Here is a 19564-nt window from a genome sequence, read left to right on the forward strand (position 1 = left end):
CTTTATGTCTGCCAATGTTTTATAATTTCTCCATAAAGATATTGAGCACATTGTTAGATTTACTCAGTTTTATACTTTTATAACGATATAATGCTACCTTTTAATTGCATTTCTATGCCAGCAAAATGTCTGAAAAGTAATTGAATTTGCATCATAATTCTGCATCCAAATTTAAACTTTGAGTAATTCATCTGTGAATTTTTCTGGGTTACACAGATAATCATATAATCTGCAAATAATAATAGTTTTTTCTTTCTAATCATTGTATCTTTGTTTTTTGACTTACTGTACTAGCTATACTTCTAGTACAATGTTGACTAAAAGTGGCATTAGCAGGCACACTTGTCCTTTGATATCAAAGGGAACCAATGCCTTCAATACTTTACCATTAAGTGGAAAGAAGGTAGGGCTGGAAATTTTCTTTGGGAAAAAATGCCTTTATCAGGTTAAGAAAGGGGCCTTCTCATTCACTGACTTGCTAAGAGTTTTATCACAGATGGATCTATTGAGATGCTCACATGATTATTTTCCTTTAAACAGATGATGTGGTAAATTCTATTAAGTGACTTTCTAATATAAAACCAACTTTGAAATTCTAGAGTAAACCCAACTTGGTTATGATGGGTTACTTTCTTATACATTATTGGTCAAGTACAGTAATTTCCCTTTATCAACAGGGAATACGTTTCAAGACCCCCTGAGGATGCTTGAAACCATGGATAGCACGGAAGCCCTATAAATACTATGGTTTTTTTTTTTTTTTGATCTGATAACCAAGACGGCTACTAACGGTAACTAATGGGCAGGTAGCATATACAGTGTGGATACACTGGACAAAGGGAGGATCCACATCCTGGGTGTACAATTTAAAACATATGAATTTTTATTTATTGAATTTTCCATTTAATATTTTTGGACTGTGGTTGAGCATAGGTAACTGAAATAATGGATAAAGGGGTACTACCATGTGATGATATCTAATCTATGAATTTTTGTACATAGGTCTGAGTTAAAGAAAATCATCATTTTTTATACTTGGAGCTTCGTAAAAAAAGTTAGGGACAGTCATTTCTTTTTCCAAACCGTGAAATACTCTCTGTATAACTGGAATTATTGTTCCTTGAATGTTTTGTAGAATTTGCCAGTAAACCTGTCTAGAATTGGTATTTTTTTCTTTGTAAGAATATTTTTCCTTTATGTTTTAAGGCGACTCCATTTTCTATTACTTCTTGGGCCAGCATGAGCTACATTTTTTCAGGAATTGGTCCACTTAATCTTTCAAATGCATTAAAATAAAGTTGATCATTCATGAAACACCTGTAGTAACATTCCCATTTTCATTCCAGATACTGCTTTGTGACTTCTTTCCTCACCTATTAAACTTGCCAGTGGTTTGCTAATTTTGTTACTCTTCTCAAATAATCTATTTTTAGTTGCATTGTTTCCTCTTTGAATTACTTTTACTTTCTCTAGTTGATTAATTATTCCCTTGTTATTTCAATCGGGGAGAATGCTTTTTTTCTAATTCTTAAAATTGCATGTTTATTATTCCTCAACCTTCAGTCCCGTAATATAAGCATTAAAATCTATAAATTCCCATTTTAGCTATACATAAGTTGTCATGTACAATAATTTACTGCTATTGTTACATTTTTCTTTGACCTACAAGTTATTTTGAAATAAACATGTTAATTTCCAAAACACACACACAAAAAATTTCTATTTAAGTTAATGGCATTGTAAACAGAAAGTGTAATGTGATGCCAATCCACTGAAATTTGTTAAAACTGGCTGTATTTGACCAGAATGTGATCAGTTTTTCTAAGTGTTCCTCCTCTACTTTAGTTGTGGGGCACAATGTTCCATACATGTCCATTACAGCAGGCTTGTAAGTCCTGTTATTAAAATCATCTATATTTTTGTTAATTTTTTTCTGCTTGTTCTCACATTAACAGAGATTATTTTAAATAAGCTATAATAATGATAAATTTACCTATTTCTTCTGCAGTCCTAGTTTCTGCTTAATGTATTTTGAAAGTGTATTATCAGGTAGTCACTTATTTAAAATTATACCTTCCTTTTGTAAGTATTTAGTGACCCTCACTCTCTTGGACAGGTTTTCTGCCTCAAAGTCAACTTTACATGATATTAATACAGGCATACAACATTTCTATTGGTTAGTAGTGTCAGGAATATCTTTTTAAATCCTTTTTACTTTCAAGCGAGAATATGCTTTATAAGGTATTGCTTGTAAACAGCATATAAATGTATTTTGTTATTTTACCCCATCTAATAACCAGTTTCTGTTAAGTGGAGGACTTTTTCAACTCATATGCACTGTAATTACTAATATATTTGCACTTACTGCTGCTATATACTTTTGTGCTTTCTACTTGTCTTCTCTTTTCCATGTTTTCTTTCTTCAGCTTCTTTACCTTTTTTCAGATTGAATATTTTTTCTTGTTCTACTGCCCTTCTCTACTAGTTTGGAAGGTACACATACCTTCTAGATTTTTATTCCTTATCTTAGAAATTTTAACATGCATGTGTTAACTTACCAAGCCTACCTGCAGCTAATCAATAATTTTACCCTCCTCCCAAGTTTTATACAATGTCTGTCTGAACCTAAACATATTTACCACTTCTTGTGTTTTTTATCCTTTTTATATTTCAGACCTTCCATCTACAACTACTTTCCTTAGCTGTGAGAATGTGGTGATCAGAAACTCAGAGAATGTAATGGTGAAGTATGATCCAATACTGTTGCTTGCACTGCTGACTTTACACTAAAGACTTATAGCAATTCCCAGGCTCTATACAACTCAGGTGAAAATGAACAAGATGGAAGTGTTGCTGTGAAACCTTAAAATAGCTAACATCTTGCTTTCCTCTCCACATGCTTAATATACTGTCAAAGAATAGACTGTGAAGATCTGCCTTACTGCTTTATACCGTTTTTGAAATTAGTACAGTAAAACTCCTTTATCTATTAGCAACAAGAGGAAGATGATGTTCCCCACCAACAAAGTCAGCTTAACCTGATAAAATTATATAGTATTTTATAACCATTCAGTTTCATTACTGTCACAGATAATACATAGGCAGGTTAAGCATGTAAACAAGGTATAGTAAAGTATAAACAAATACTAATGAAATTGGGTTAATTTTTAAAGTTTTGGTTAAAAAATACACTATATAATAACATAGAACAAAAAAGTCCCTGAATTAATATACAAAGTAGATCACATGTGAAATGTTTAGAAAATTGATGCATAAATCAGGCACTAACTTTTACATGAGAATTATTAAACTTAAGAAGTTGAAACATGATAAAGTTATTTCCTCAGCAGTTGTTCTAAAAAAAGGCACTGGTTTTAGTCTATCTTGTAGTACACGGCATAACTTCCAAAAAAAACAGTGAACTGTTTCTATTCAAATAAAAACATATACCAGGCCTGAATTACAGCTATTTTGAATGAGAAACATTCAAGTAAATAAAGTTTTATTTTATTTATTAAATATCTATGACACAGAACTGATATCACAGTACAATAACAGGTTCACAAGGTGGAGCTCTATGCAGAACCGTTAATAAATGCCAGAAATAATCCAGAAAATTATCTAGTAATAGTGAATGAAGAGTATTTTATGTCTTTGGAGAGCCATAATTGATAGAAGTAAAAACATTTTATTCCATAGGTTTGCAAATCCACAACACATTTGTTTGCACTGATTTACTGATTTGAGAAAAGGAAAAAAAATAAAAATATAATTCCCCCTAACAGTGCAGGGACTAGAAATGCACAGCCTAACTTGGTGCATAGATACTAGCCACTCTAACGTAAGGCTGCTTATGCTTCTAGTAGCATAAGTCTTCCACTGATTTATGGTGGTGGTAGAAGTGGTAGTGGCAGCACCATTTCGAAGCAATTACTATGCAAATCTATTAGTATTATCAGGATAAGCAAAAACTCACGAAAGCAGGATACATCAGGTTTTACAACTTTTTTCACTTTTAGTAAAGCAAGCATATTCTTAAATTTTTAATCATATTAACATTGAGTATATAAAGAAACAATATTATGAATTACTGTATATAAATGTAATCACGTCACTCTTTGCTTCAAGACCTGTGGTAATTTCCCATCATGTCCAAGATAAAATCTAAATTCAGGAAAGCAATATAAAGCATTTTTTCTTCATTTGCTTACTGTCCAATTCTCGAGCCTCATCTCTAGCCATTCTTCCACTCACCCTACACAGTTTTACCAAACGTGACTTGAGTCCCACAATATGTGTGTGCATGTGTGTTATGCCTTTGCACATACTATTCCCCCTGTATGGAATATTATTTTCCACTAGGATATTTTACTAGGATAACCCACACACATACTTTAAGACTTGGTTTACGCACCATCCCCTCTATGCATATAAGACAGAATATCACATCAGTTACCAAACTGTATTCTAAAGGTTTCTTTTCTCATTTTTCTTCCCTACCACACTATAATCTCCTTAAGGCAAGGTACTGTATCTCTCATCTTCAGAGTCTCATTACCTTGCATACAATAATCCATCATATTCATTCCACAGATGAACAAACATAGGCCCAGATAAATGGAATTATTTTCTCAATTTCGAGGCCAAATAATGGCAGATTCAATATTAGAATTTAACACTTCAGGCCAGGCGTGGTGGCTCACGCCTGTAATCCCAGCACTTTGGGAGGCTGAGGTGGGCAGATCACAACGTCAGGAGATGGAGACCATCCTGGCTAACACGGTGAAACCCCATCTCTACTAAAAATACAAAAAATTAGCCGGGCATGGTGGCACGCGCCAGTAATCCCAGCTACTCGGGAGGCTGAGGCAGGAGAATCACTTGAACCCAGGAGGCGGAGGTTGCAGTGAGCCGAGATGCCACTGCATTCCAGCCTGGGCAACACAGCAAGACTCCGTCTCAAAAAAAAAAAGAAAAGAAAGAAAGAAAGAAGAAAAGAAAATGAAATTTAAGACTCCTTCCCAGTTCAATGCTTTTTCTATAAATGCACCTAAGGATACCAGCTCAGAAGGAATTATGCATTAATATATAGAACGTTCAAGACAGACACGGAGCTAAAAGCAGCATTAAAAAGCGAGATCTTTAAAAACAAAAATAAGGCATAGGTTACTTATAATGAATTTTCAAGGAATAGGAATAGGTGATAAAATAAAATAGAAAAGTTAAACTTAAAAAACTATCTTAAAATAAGAATTACATAGGAATACGTAACATCTATATTTTCTAAGAAATGAAAGAAATAAATGTAATAAACGCATCTGTAATCAACTTATCAAAGTTAAAAGTAACTCAAAACTTTTTCTTTAGCTACAACAAAGTGAGAAGGTAAAATATGTAGCCAAAAATCAGTAATATCAAGCATTTATCTCAAGGAGAAAACTACATCCCTTAAAAACTCAAGATAAATGTTAGGTTTAAACAAACTCCCCATCTAAAGATAAAAGGTATAGAACATGAAAGTGAATTGGTATAGTGCTAAATTCCTTAAAACCTTGTAGGAAATAAGAAACCTTGAAGACAACACTCACACTCCCCTAATTAGGGCCACTCTCCTTAGGCATCTTTCTCTGAAACTGTATCCTCAATAAATTATATTTCAGTGAATTAAAATGTGTCAAGGACATGAAGAATCTTGAAAACCTTGACTAGGCACAATGTACTCACTCTCAGTTAAAAATGTTCAAAACCAGGGAAGTAGGACTTGTGTTCCTCTATAATCCTGAGCTTTGGGTCTTAGTTGGGCCCTGAGAAACATTTTTAAAAATTTCAAATAAAAATTCTTATGCCAAGTTCTGGAGAGTTAAGACCAAACATTAACCTGAAATGGATTACAGACCTAAATGGTAAAGCTGTAAGCTTCTAAAAATACATAGGAGAAATCCTGAAGATCTGGAATAGGCAAAGATTTCTCAGAAAGGACACAAAGCTTAAATGACTAAAATTATGAATTAAACTCCATCAAAATTTAAAGCTTTGGCACTTCAATGGTACCATTAAGAAAACTGATAAGCCAACAGAAAGAGAGAAATATATTTAATACTTGTATCCAACAAAAAATTTTGGTCCATAACATACAAAGAACTCTTACAACTAAATAATAAAAAGACAAACAATCCAATTAAAAATGGACAAATTATTTGAACAGACAGTTCACAAAAGAAAATATACAAGTGGCCAATACATACACCAAAAGATCTTCAAACATCATTAGTCACCAGTGAAATCCAATCAAAACCAAAATGATACTACCACTCATCTACTAGAATGGTTAAAACATGGACAATTGTTTGCAAGGATGTGGAACAACTAGAACTCTCATACATGGCTGGTGGAAATGTAAAAATGTTTGTTACAAGCAGTTTGCAATTTTGCAGTTTCTTACCAAGTTAAACATACACTTACTATATGTACTTAGGAGTACAGTTACCTGTACTATAACTGTACTCCTAAGTATTGACTCAAGAAAAATGTAAGATATATATGCATACAAATTTTTATGTAAATGTTCACAGTAGCTTTATTCATTAGAGCAAAAAACCAGAAACAACCCAAGTTAGCAGTTCCATCGCAGGTGAATGGCGATACAAATTGTGTATTTGGCGGCATAATAGTCATACAATGGAATACTACTCAGCAATACAAAAGGAATGAACTGATACTTATTAATTTTGATAATATCCTGTGCAAAAGAAGGCGCACAGAAAGTACATACTGCATGATTCGGTTTATATGAAACTCTAGAAACATTAAATCTAACCTCTAGTGACCAAAAGCAGACCATTGCTAGAGGGCAATAGGTGGGGAAGATTGGCTGAGATGGAGTACACAAGAACTCTTTAGGATGATGGAAATAACGTTCTACTACATCTTGATTGTGGTAGCAGTTACACATGTATATAAGTATGTCAAAACTCTATCAAAATGTACATGCATAGTGGTATATCTTATGGTATATAAATTATACCTCAATTAAGTTCACATGCACATACACACACACACACCAGGGTATGGTTTTAACTTTTGGCTTAGAATAGTCCTGATCTATACCATAGGAACATAGTAAGACAGCCATCTTCTTAAATATATTCCCAGCCAAATGGATGTATGAGAAGGTGCAGACTCCACGTTGCTTAGACTATTTAAATATAGAATACACAGCTTTTATTCCTTGGACTTGTATTCTTTGATTTACGTAACAGAATAACAATGGGACATTATCCTTGAAGTTCATGTCAATGTTATACATAAAAGTGATATGGTAAGGTCTCTCTCAATATAATGGCCCTTAAAAAGAGTCCAAGGAATCCTTCCTAAAGCTGAAAGACATACCAAAAGTAGCATTAAGATGAAGCTTCAGTGTCTAGTGATCATTTAACAGCTTTGTCCAAGGTCTGAACTAAGCAATGTTAAATGTCAAAGCTACACAAACAATGAACAAATTTTACAGCAACTCCCTTTCAGATGGTAGTTACATTGGCTGAATACTGGACAAAAGGATAAAAAATTGTCAGTTGATCCAAGACATATTTAAAATAAATTAATAAGTAAAATTTTAAATGAACATGTGTTGAAAACTTAAAACATGTATTAGGCACAATGCCTCATATGCTTCATTTAAACTTTCCCAATTCTGAGATTGTCATGTCCAATTTACATGCAGAGAAACTCAAGCATAAAAAGACTAAGTAACCTGGCCAGGGTGATAGGCAGTAAGCTACAGGATCAACCCAAACTCTTAACTGCTATATTTGTTCCTCTTAAGAAAGGCTGTATTCAAAAGGTGAACTCCTGATGCATTAGACATATAAATAAGAAAAACACAACTATGAAACTAATAGAAGAAAATCCAGGAAAATATCTTTATAATCTATAGATTAGGAAGGACTTCTTATTACCCACAAAGTCAAAATTTTGACATTAAAATTAAGGATTCCTGTACCAAAGTCAAATGACTGAAACGTTGGGGATTATCATCTCAAATACACAAGAGAAATGGAAATCTATCCAAAAAGAGGGGTAAAGTGTATGAATAGGCCAGACATGGAAAGGGAAACCCAAACAGCTAGCAAGGATATAAAGAAATGATCAACGTCCTTGATAAACAGAGAAACATAAATTAAAGCAACTATTAGATTATATTTAGCAACTGAAAAATTAGCAAAATGTAGAATGTTGTACAATACTGAAGGCTGGCAAAAACGTGAGAGAATAGTTCTTTCACATTGTTGGTGAGCGTAAAAAATGGTGTTGCTGTTTTTAAAATGATCTGACAGAATTTAGTAATTATTAAATATGTGATTGACCTATACTCAGCAATACTATGTCTGGACAATACCATGTCCCTAGATATGGTAGTGCTGAGAAACTCTTCCACAGCCATTAGCAACATGTAGGAGGATGTTTATTACAGAATTATTGGTATCCAAGAATTGGAGTCAATATGGGAATCTGCCATTAGGGGAATTGATAAGTAATTTGTGCTTACTACGCAAATGAACTACTGCAAGGTTGAAAGCAATGAACTAGCTGTACATATAGCAACATATTTAGCTCTCAAACAATGCTAATTAAAGAAAGTAAATTATATGTCAGGTGCAGTGGCTCACACCTGTAATCCCAGCACTTTGGGAGCCTGAGGCAGATGGATCACCCAAGGTCAGGAGTTTGAGACCAGCCTGGCTAACATGGTGAAATGCCATCTTTACTAAAAATACAAAAATTAGCCAGGCATGGTGGTGTGTGCCTGTAATCCCAGCTACTTGGGAGGCTGAAGTGGGACAATGGCTTGAACCTGGGAGACAGAGGTTGCAGTGAGCTGATATTGCGCAATTACACTCCAGCTTGGGTGACAAGAGTCAAACTGTCTCAAAAAAAAAAAAAAAAAAAAAAGAAAGTAAATGATATAGCAAAGTAGCACTTATAGCACTTACGTAAATACAAAACACAGGCCAGGCGTGGTGGCTCACGCTTGTAATCCCAGCACTTTGGGAGGCCGAGGTGGGCGGATCACGAGGTCAGGAGATCGAGACCACGGTGAAACCCCGTCTCTACTAAAAATACAAAAAAATTAGCCGGGCGTGGTGGCGGGTGCCTGTAGTCCCAGCTACTCGGAGAGGCTGAGGCAGGAGAATGGCGTGAACCTGGGAGGCGGAGCTTGCAGTGAGCTGAGATTGCGCCACTGCACTCCAGCCTGGGCGACACAGCGAGACTCTGTCTCAAAAAAAAAAAAAAAAAAAACACACACACACACAAAAGAGGTACAAAATTTTACAAGGCTAGCTACAAAACCAACAGCATATATAAAACATATTAGATTGGGTCCAAGGTAGGAAGGATAGAGTGAATGGGAGCTGAAATTGGGAATAATGACCAAAAGTATAATCCAAATGAAAGAATGCCTCTAAATAATACTAACGCTCTGCATCTGAAATATTTTAAGTGATATAACTACATCAACTACTAAATTTGACAGATGTATGCATATGTATTAGAACTCGCCTTTTTTTGAGATGATGAAGCATTCTACACATTTTGGTTTTAACTATAATAAATTTGAAAATTCATGGTATCTAGTTCTTGCTTGTTACCATCTTAGATAAATATGCTCAAATGACCTAATGAAAAGAATACCGAACTAGGAACCCAAAAAGCTGTGACCTAGTCTAAGCTAACTAGTAACGTAAACTTGGCAAAGTCATTTTATCTCTTTGATTGTTTGCTTTACTGCAAAATGGCTTTGGATGATTCTCCCAAATCTCTCCAGTCCAAAATTATTCCACTTCATTTTCTTAATGAATATTTATTCATATAAACTCATTTTCTGTCTACTCCAATTCCTCCTTCCTTTACTTTCTCCCTCCCAAATAAAGCAAAAGCCAAGAGTATCAAAAGAGATTCAGAAAAGTGATGTAGCAATAGGAGCGAATAGCAACTTAATTTTAGGGTAGAAAGGAGAAAATATTAAAGAGATACAGTGATTTTGACAGCCTTTTCAAGTATTCAAGGCAGAGCAAGTTAACCTGAGCCCAGGTTCAGAAAATCTACTCCTTGAAGGATTTCACTATATGCTATTCCATATGTCACTCTATCTGCCTGGCATTACCCCTTCTTAAAACACACATTAAAGTCTCTTCTAGAGTTTCTACTTAAAGGCCCTAAATTTCAGCTTATCTGTGTCAGTTTTCAGATAAAAAGTTATTTTGGAAAAGATGAATCTTCCATATTAAAAATATATGATTCCAAGAAAATGAGTTTTTTCATCAGCAAACTAGTTACATTCAGCACTATCTACTTAAAAAAAAAAAACCCAAAACCAAACACTCTGCCAGAATTGTGGATTAAATGAATACAAAGACCTTAAGAGTAAGGAAAATCAGAATATATTTTAGGCGGTGAGCATAAATAGTAACGGGTATCTAAATAATGGTGTCACATTTTATTAAAAGAAAATTGAAATCAGAATACTTAAAATATCTTAAACATTTAAAATCAGAATATTTAAAAAGAGAAAACAGAGGACTTTCAATATAGAATAAAACAATTAAAAGAAATTGACATAATTTATAAATTTATCTTCCATTCACATTTAATTTTAAATCTGAATGGGGGAGGGGAAGGGAGAAGGAGGGAATTAAGAGATCACAAAACATCTGTTATGAATAATTTCAGCCCAGATGTAGTTGTTACTGCAAAAGAGATGAAGGTTTTCCCAGGTTGCCATACTGTAAGGTTTTCTACAAACAGCCATAGTTCATACCTCAACCTCCATGTACCAAGTCTCAATAAATACATAATGTTGATTAGGAGGAGAAATGTGCATATGGACAGATAAATGCAATCCCTATGTATAGAGGGAACATGTATTAAACAACAGGGAGCTGTTTGAAGAAATAGAGAAAAGTAACTTCATAGAGAATGAAAAAAGCTTAAAGTTTCACAGCTATAATACAAATAGACACTTGAATTCAACTTTTTGCTTTTCCTTTCATAATCTTTCCATTTATCTACATCCATATTATATAATCCAAAAATATGCTTTAACAAAATTAATGAAGTTCTAAAAATTAAGTTTTCTCTGAAAACAATCATAAAGCAAATTTTACTTATTAGAGAGCGTTTTGCTCCTTAAGTACTGTATTATATTGCCATCTTTTTAAGTAACCCAGTTTTAGGTTAACAAACAGTGTAACCCACCTCCATCAAGGCTAAAATCCAGACATGCTCATAACGTACTGAAATTTTTATTAGTAAAACTGATGTCCTAAAGATGTTTCCTTTAGTGATACAATACTCAAAACACTGCCCCATGCAAAAGAATGATTAGTTTATATGGCAATGCCTACATAATAGATCAAATTTAATTTTAACTAGGGTTGCTACAAAACTTTCTCTACTACATATATTTCAATTTGCTTTCTACTTTTAGTTCGTACCTGGTTGAATGATTTTAGCCAGTAATATGTAGATGTTGTACTTTTAAAAAGTAGTTTAAAAAATCATTTAATCATATTTCCTAATCAGGACACTTTTTCTAGTTTAAAATTTTTGAGTTTTCTTTCAACAATGCACTTTTATTTTAGCTTATATCTCAATTAGAAATAAAGAGCATGCATTTCCACATAAATTAGTGACCGTACTGCAAAGAAACCTTTTTCAATCCTATTTCTACAGCTTCAAGTTTTCTAACCTCTCGGTGTACTCTTGCACACTAATGCATATCTTCTTCCAACATCTGCATGATTTTTCTCCTCCTCCACTGCAATTCAATACAGGTAGTTAAGAGTAGCTAACAATATAATTCCACGATACTGCATCTGTGTTTACATCTGGCTCTAACCACATGCTTAAAAGTGATTTATACAGGTAAATCCAAAAGAGGAAAAAGCAAAATAAAAACATGACTATGAGAAATCATTATGCTGTTATTTTAAAAATATCATTCTCAATTTAACAGAAGTTTCTCAGCACATGCTTCAAAAGCTACTACATAGGAGGTATGCCATTTCAAACATATAGAGACTAGAGAAAGGAAGAAAACAGTATTAAACAAATATTTCACATGCTTTTTATATCAGGGTCATCTTCATAAATGATTAATACTTTCAATTTATAAGATACTTTAAGTTTTGCTCCATGCTACAATGTATCTCGTGACTTTGTGGCAGTTTCTGAGTTCGTAAACATTTAAGTGAATCACACCTATTCACTACTGAGCCCTCAGGAATTAGAATACTAAATTCAAGAAATACCTGTCAGGAAATGAAAAACTACACACACACACACACACACACACACACACACACACACACACACACAAAGAACCATGACATCCTAAAAGAAGAAATTAACACAGGCTTACCTGGCAATTCAATACCTACTTAGTTCAAGATAAACAGTATGGCTATTCCATTATGGTACTGATTATTGATGCATTTACAGAACCACCACTAAAAATAATTAAGGAAATAAATACTTCTAATGTTCTACCTAATGAGAGGCTTAAAATTTACAGTTATATTAATATACCTATAAGGACACAAAATGAAAAGACATAACTAAATACACTGTCTCATGCAATTATTTATATGCAATTTATATAGTTTGTTGAAAGGAATTATTTTAATACAAGCATACAGCAACGTACGAACTACAGACTTTTTACTGCATGTAAGATCTCAAAGCAAACTTATATTCCTTAATTACAAGTGACAAATTTAAAACGTATGCCCTCACTGATTCTTAACTAAAGAGGTGGGGGAGGGCTATCAGTAGGAAAAGACCTGAAGGGGAAGGAAAAGATAAAATCTAAAAATCGCTAACATCTGAGTGACTGCTAGTTACCACCTCCTTTAGTAGTTCTCTGCCAACCCATCCATAGTCTAAGTCTACATAAGTTATATAAAAATAATTACACAGTATTATCACTTGTAATTTTCCTTACTACTCTTAAACTTTTACCATTTTGGATGTATTTTAACATCTAAAATATATATTTTAAGGGATCTTACTATGAATTTTAAAAAGGGGTGATTAAAAAGTATTCTAAATATGCAAAATAAATATGGGTCAATTATTACATATTCTTCTCCAAACCTAAGAACATAAAACAAAATCTTTTTAAAATAAGGAGTAATACAACTGCTCTAAAACAAGAATGAATTAATAGCAATCTCAATTAGAGACTTAAATAACTCAAATTTATAAAATTATTCAAGTTAAAACAGTACTGCTTCTTTCTAGTTTTGGCAAACTAGAAAATGCTTATGCCTAATTTAACCAAGGCTAGTTTTAAGTAACAATAAGACTTAGAATTATACTGAAGGTCCCAATCAGCACAGTCGATAGAGAGACTTATGATACTACTACACCAATAATCATTTTTGTTAGCATCCTCTACTGGTGATTTCCAATGACAGCAAGGGGAAATGGTGCTGATGACAGAAGGATATGTACCTGCTATTCCATCTAAAGAGAATTAATCAGCATGTGGTCATTAGTAGAGTCCATCTCTCTCTCTCAAAAAAAAAGGAAGAACAAGAAGAAAACCACTTAGAAGAAAGCAGAAAAAGAGAAAAGACAGATTTTTAAGATGCAACAAACCATGAAATTATAAATGGTAAAAACTAATTCAAGCAATTCTAATGTCACTCCTTTATGGATGACTGACATCATTAAGTTACCACACAAGGTTTGATGCTTTAGCCAAACCTTACTCAATTGGTTTACCCCTGTCAGTTACATTACCTGATACTCCCTTTAATATCCTACCTTCAGACATATTCCAGAAAGGAAATTAAAATATTTTACAGAAGGCTTAGCAGCAAAATCCACGTATCTTATTTCAAAATGAATAAAACATTATTTACATAGATATAACAACATAAACTATCTCTACGACAATCTTCCACTGTATACATCACATATTTCTTCATTAAAAAGATTTTAGAGTTAACATTTTGCCAGGCAATTCTCTCCAATAAACATCTGCAACTTAAATATGACTGCACTGCTAAGAAATATTAACCAGCACATATACTGAGGTTTCACAACACAATGGAATATAACTTCATTTTTAATTTGCAAAATATAAGGCTAAATCAAATAGCATGGCTATAATCACCAGCAATGGATGAAACGCATTTGAGAACAAAAATACAAGGACAGAGCCAAAAGTGATGAAAATGGAAGATACCTGTAGTAGTACAGTGCTATCTTAAACACCTTTTGTTTTCTGAGAGTAATGCATACTGCAGACAAGACATTTTGTGCTAAACAGACGCAAATCTGTTTTTCTAATATTAAACACAAAGGAAAAACACTGACAGCAAGCATGGTAAATAAATCCCTCCCTTGAGAATGAAAGCAGCAGACAGGAGGGGGCTGACATACATGCAGGAGAAAACTAAACACCATCTTTTTTTCTACCTGCACAAGTTGCCATTTGCTGCAGCGATCAAGAACCTCTCTTTCCTGCTGATTTCAAGTACCTTTCGGGATCGCTTTTCCCCCCTTAAGTCATCTGTTGATATGCCTTACGAGTGTAATATTCATATCACAGGATCTCAAGGAGAAAAATCCATTCTTTCCTGTTCAGGTAAACATGTTTACAGCAGCTGCACAGACACTGGGTGGTTCAGACTCACATGTCACACACATGTCGTCAGCAACAAGAAAAGCCCCTTTCTCTGGCGATCAACATTTTAAATAAGGTAAAAAGCGAACAGCTCTTTCCGAACCAACTTACCTTTCATAAAGCCACATCAGCAACAGCGGCAACAGCTCAATATAGAACACACACTATTTGACGCTAAAACAGGAAATTAAAATTGCAATAGCCTATGCTCCACTTCTTCCTATAACAAGTCATCTCTCCACAATGAGGATACCAAAATACCTTTCGATTATAATCAACAGACGTCTTTAAAATGCAAGTGTTTATTTGAATAATTAAAATCACTCACGAAAGCAGTGATTTTAATGATGACTCGAATATATTAAAAATATAATTATGGATTGGAAGGAAACATCTTGAAACAGCTTAAAAATCTTCGTATCTGCTTCTAGACAGGAAATCCCACACAAAATCTAAAATTGCCAGTAAAGGTTACAAAACCTCGCGTTTCGCATCCCAGAGGGGAGGGAGAAAGGGAGCCCAGGCGCGGGGGGTGGGGCGGGGGGAGCACGAGAGAGTTTTCTCCTAAACACGTATTTACTCGTTTTCTCGACGCTGCAGCGGTCCCATTATAGGAGCATTTATTGCCCCTCTCTTAAAAGTCGTTTTAAAAATAACGCAGTAACCAAAGCGAGCCCCTCGGTCCGAAATGTACGTGTAATTCCTTATATAGCCTGGGCTGCGGCCGGCGGCAGGGCCGTTGCCGCCCATTATTATACAAACAGGTACCGGGGCGGCGCGGGCGGGGGCTGCTTTCCCCGCGCTCCCGCCGCCCCCGGGCGGACAAGTCTCGCCCCTCTCGCCACAGGAACTGTCCAGACAATAACAATCAGCAGACATTTCGCTGCTGCACAAGAGGGAGAGAAAGCACAGCATCGCCCCGAGATAACCAGAAATACAATCAACTTACAACGTCTCTCCAAACTGGAAAAGGCGACTGTGCAACCACCACCACATGTTCAGGTCTCGATCCCTCGGGCTGTCTCTTTTTTTTTTTTTTTTTTTTTAACTCTCACGCCAGGCAAAGGGGTGTGTGTTTCCCCTGGCACAGCAGCACAAATCAATAAACACTGCAGCTGCCGCGCGAGTAGCAGCCCCGCGCGTCCGTCGGTCCGTCCGCCCCCTCCCCCACCCTCCTTCCACCCGAGACCCAGAGCGCCATCCAAGCCCCATTATCCGGCTTCAGCGCTCCGTGCGTCCGGCCCAGGTAACAACTTCCCCAAAAACCGAAAGAGAAAAGCGCGAGGCGCACGCACACCGGCCCATCCCGGCGCAGAGACCGCGTCTGCCCCGGGAGGGGGATCTGTCTGTGGTGCTTCCCGGTCTCTAAGCCCAGGTAACAACTCCGCAAACACACCCGCCGCCCAGCTCGCCCCCATCCGCGCGGCTCCCGGCAGTGTTAAGTGGGTGCCTTTCCTGCCCTGTTCCCCGCGCCGCCCCGCCGCGCCCCGCCAAACGTGGACCCCACTCGCGGGGCTCGCCGCGGAATCCCCAGGCCGGGGCTCTGGGCCGGGCGGCGGGAGGCGCCAGGGAGGAGGGGCGCTTAAGGACCCGCGCCCCCGCGCCTCCGCGCCTCTAATCCCCGTTCCGCGAGCGCGCCCGGCCCGCGGGTCCCAACTTTACCGCCGCCGGCCGAGCCCTGTCCGCCCGCGGCGCGCACCGCTGGCGCCCGCGCACACGCGCGCACAGACCCCACGCAACCCGCGGCCGCCCCGTCCCGCCGCCGCCCGCCCGCCGCCGCCGCCGCCCGCCGCGCGCCCACAGCCCGGCCCGAGTCGCGGGGCCCGAGCGACGGCGCCGGCCGGGGCCGCGGCGCGCGGAAGCCACTTTGCACGGTCAGCGCCAGGCACAAGTTTGTTCCGCGGCTCCCGGGAGCCTGGGCGCTGAGGGAGAATCCCGCTGAAGGGACCAGGAGGAGGAGGAGAGGGAAGCGCCGAAGGGCACAAGAGTGGGGAAAAGTGCGGAAAGAAGCAACAGCCGCTCCACCCGGGACAAGAAAAGTGGTCAGCGCGTCCCGGCCGACCGCCCTGCGCAGGGGATGCGGCGGCGCCGGCGGCGGCTAACGGTCCAGGGAGGCGGCAGGGGCGGCGGGAGCCGCTAGGCGGAGAGAGACCAGGTAAGAGACATAACGGTTCAGGGAGAGCGAGCGGCCGCGGCGCGGCTCCGGCAGCGGCGGCAGCGGAGGGGGGCAGAGAGCACTACTTTCTACTTTCCCACTCCACTTTGCCGTCCCTGCCCCGGTCGCCCCCAGCCCGGCTCGCCCCCCTCACCCCCGGGGGCGCCCCGGCTGCCCAGCTCCCCCTGATTCCGCCGCTCCCCGGTCCCCTCCGCCACTCACCGTTATTGCGCCGCGGGTTCGCCTGCTTTCTGCGCTTACACCTGGGGCCATCCGCCATGATCCTCTCGCTTGTGTCTAAATGCTCGAGTCACCTCCTCCCCCTCCCTCCCTCCCCCTTTCCCCCCCCACCCCTCCGCCTCCACCCCTCCCCCTCCCCACCGCACCTGGTTTACGACACTCCCGGCTTTACGACATCACCTTCCTTACACCTAGAGGCGCTCGCTCTACGGCCGGAACCTTGTTGCTAGGGACCGGGCGGTTTGCGGCAACCGTGGGCACTGCTGAATTTGAATTGAGGGGCGAGGGAAAAGTTTTCCTCAGGTGTGGTGGGGTCAGGGAGGCGGGTGCTGGGAAACGGTGGGGACGTGGTCAGAAAGGCGACGGGCTGTCGGAGTTGGAAAGGTAATGTTGGAGGCTCAGCGGCGTCCTGCCTCCGCGCTGGCCACACCCGCCGCGGCTGCCCGGGACAGGGAGGGATCTGGCTGATTTCTCTCTCTACCCTATGCCCTCGGAGCTGCCCCTCCGGCGCCCAGAGGTCCCCGCCTGCCTGCTTCCTGGAGGCAGGGCTACCATCAGTCCCACGCCTCGCGTGTCCGCCCCGCGCACCCCGGGGCTAAGGAAAGGGATCGCAGTCTAGACTCCCCAGGGCGTTCCCTTGATGAGGGGAAGGGCAGGTTTGGGGACGGCGAGGACACGCGGCGACTGGAGAGAGGCTACCTGACCCGCGCAGCCCGGACTCCCTTCCCTTCCCTTCCAGGGACGCCTGGTTCCCCCCCAGACGAACCGGGATGGGAAGTGACTTCAATGAGATTGAACTTCAGCTGGACTGAAACAGAGGCTAGAAGTTCCGCTTGCCAGCAGCCTCGTTAGTAGAGCGGAATGAGTAATACCCACACGGTGCTTGTCTCACTTCCCCATCCGCACCCGGCCCTCACCTGCTGTCACCTCGGCCTCCCCCACCCTGTCCGCGTTCCCCGCCCTCCTCCTCGCGTAGACCTGTGGGATCCTAGGCGGCAGGACTCAGAGCTAAGGTATCTACAGGCCATGCATTCCTTCCTAAATGAGCGGTCATCGCCGTGCAGGACCTTAAGGCAAGAAGCATCAGCTGACAGATGTGATCTCTGAACCTGATAGATTGCTAATTTTATCTTATTTTATCCTTGACTTGGTACAAGTTTGGGGATTTCTGAAAAGACCATACAGATAACCACAAATATCAAGAAAGTCGTCTTCAGTATTAAGTAGAATTTAGATTTAGATTTCCTTCCTGCTTCCCACCTCCTTCGAATAAGGAAACGTCTTTGGGACCAACTTTATGGAATAAATAAGCTGAGCTGTATTTCAAGTAATATAGTTATAAATTAACGATGTAGGAGTTATTGATAGAGAAATTGAGAAAACTGAAACGTGACCGGAGTATTGGAAATAACGTAGTACATCACCTAGCACAATGACACATAGTAGGTGCTCAATAAATTTATGCTTATAATTTTTGTCACTTCTATGGCAGGATTTTTTTATTAGGTTAAAATTATCTTTTAAACACCTTCCGGAATTTTAGAATATTCATTAATAATGTCTTCAAACCTTTCAACTGAAATAAATTTACAGCTGAAGTCTGGTGATTTAAAGTTAGAAGGTTTAATCTTGAATATAGATGAACATTTTCTCTCCCACATTTTCTTGGGCATTTTGAGAAGTAAATGCATTATTTATTGGTCCATGAAATGTGACTGTAAATATTCTTTGCTATACATTATGTCTATATATCTGCATTCATCCCCAATGCCAAAACTAGAATCATTAGTCTTAATGATCATTTTAAGTACAGGCAGTCCTCGCTTTCCTCGATACCATGTTAACCGAAACTTGTGCATGTCAACATGGTGTCCTTGCTTTGCTTGGTTAAGTGTGAGCTCTTCCTCCCTTTTTTTAAGAGTTGTACAATGTTTTTCAGTCGCCTACCGAATCAGGTCATAGACTATGGAATTGCCCCCACTCCACCAACATTTTTACAGCTACCCTAATTTCTGACCAGAAAGGAAAAAAAAACTTTCCAGCTCTATCACACATTTTACCTACTCTTAAACTTACGAAGTATTACAAATAGCATTTTCTCATGTTCTCCTTCTGACCTGTACCTCCCCCCTAAGCTTCCTTCAGTGTTCATCCTCACCTCATAAAGAGATGAAGTGAAGAGACACACAGAAGTCATTTTCTTCCTTACTTTAGTGGTTTCTGCTTTAGTTAGTTTGCGCCAAACTGTGTGGACAAGTACCTTTTCAGGTAACTTTTTTTTCTTATTTCTATGTCCTCAACACCTAGTGGAGTACGTAGCCAATAGTAGATGCTTAATAAACATTTCTTAAATTAATATCGTTGACCTTTTCTGACCCTGTTCTTGACAGTAAGATACATAATCTGCCTTCATCCCTTTAGTCTTTAGGAACAGATAAAATCATGGATGTGAAAGTGATTACTGTCATTAATATCCA

The 19564-nt window shown here is 38.8% G+C and overlaps 1 protein-coding gene across 16 annotated transcripts in view; it reads right to left on the reverse strand.

Annotated features, from left to right (window-relative positions):
- ZEB1 (zinc finger E-box binding homeobox 1) overlaps nt 1-17194 on the reverse strand; it is a 216698-nt gene extending 199504 nt beyond the window's left edge. For 4 of the 16 annotated variants that reach the window (XM_030798922.1, XM_030798921.1, XM_030798932.1 and 1 more), the window contains exon 1: nt 14485-14787. In XM_030798922.1, the coding sequence (XP_030654782.1) occupies nt 14485-14500 (16 nt within the window). In that variant the 5' untranslated portion in view covers nt 14501-14787. The other 12 variants (XM_030798917.1, XM_030798931.1, XM_030798926.1 and 9 more) reach the window with 7 other exon arrangements.
- Nucleotides 17195-19564: the final 2370 nt, after the last annotated feature.

This window comes from Nomascus leucogenys, chromosome 18 (genome assembly GCF_006542625.1).
Source record: "Nomascus leucogenys isolate Asia chromosome 18, Asia_NLE_v1, whole genome shotgun sequence".
Classification (NCBI taxonomy): Eukaryota; Metazoa; Chordata; class Mammalia; order Primates; family Hylobatidae; genus Nomascus; species Nomascus leucogenys.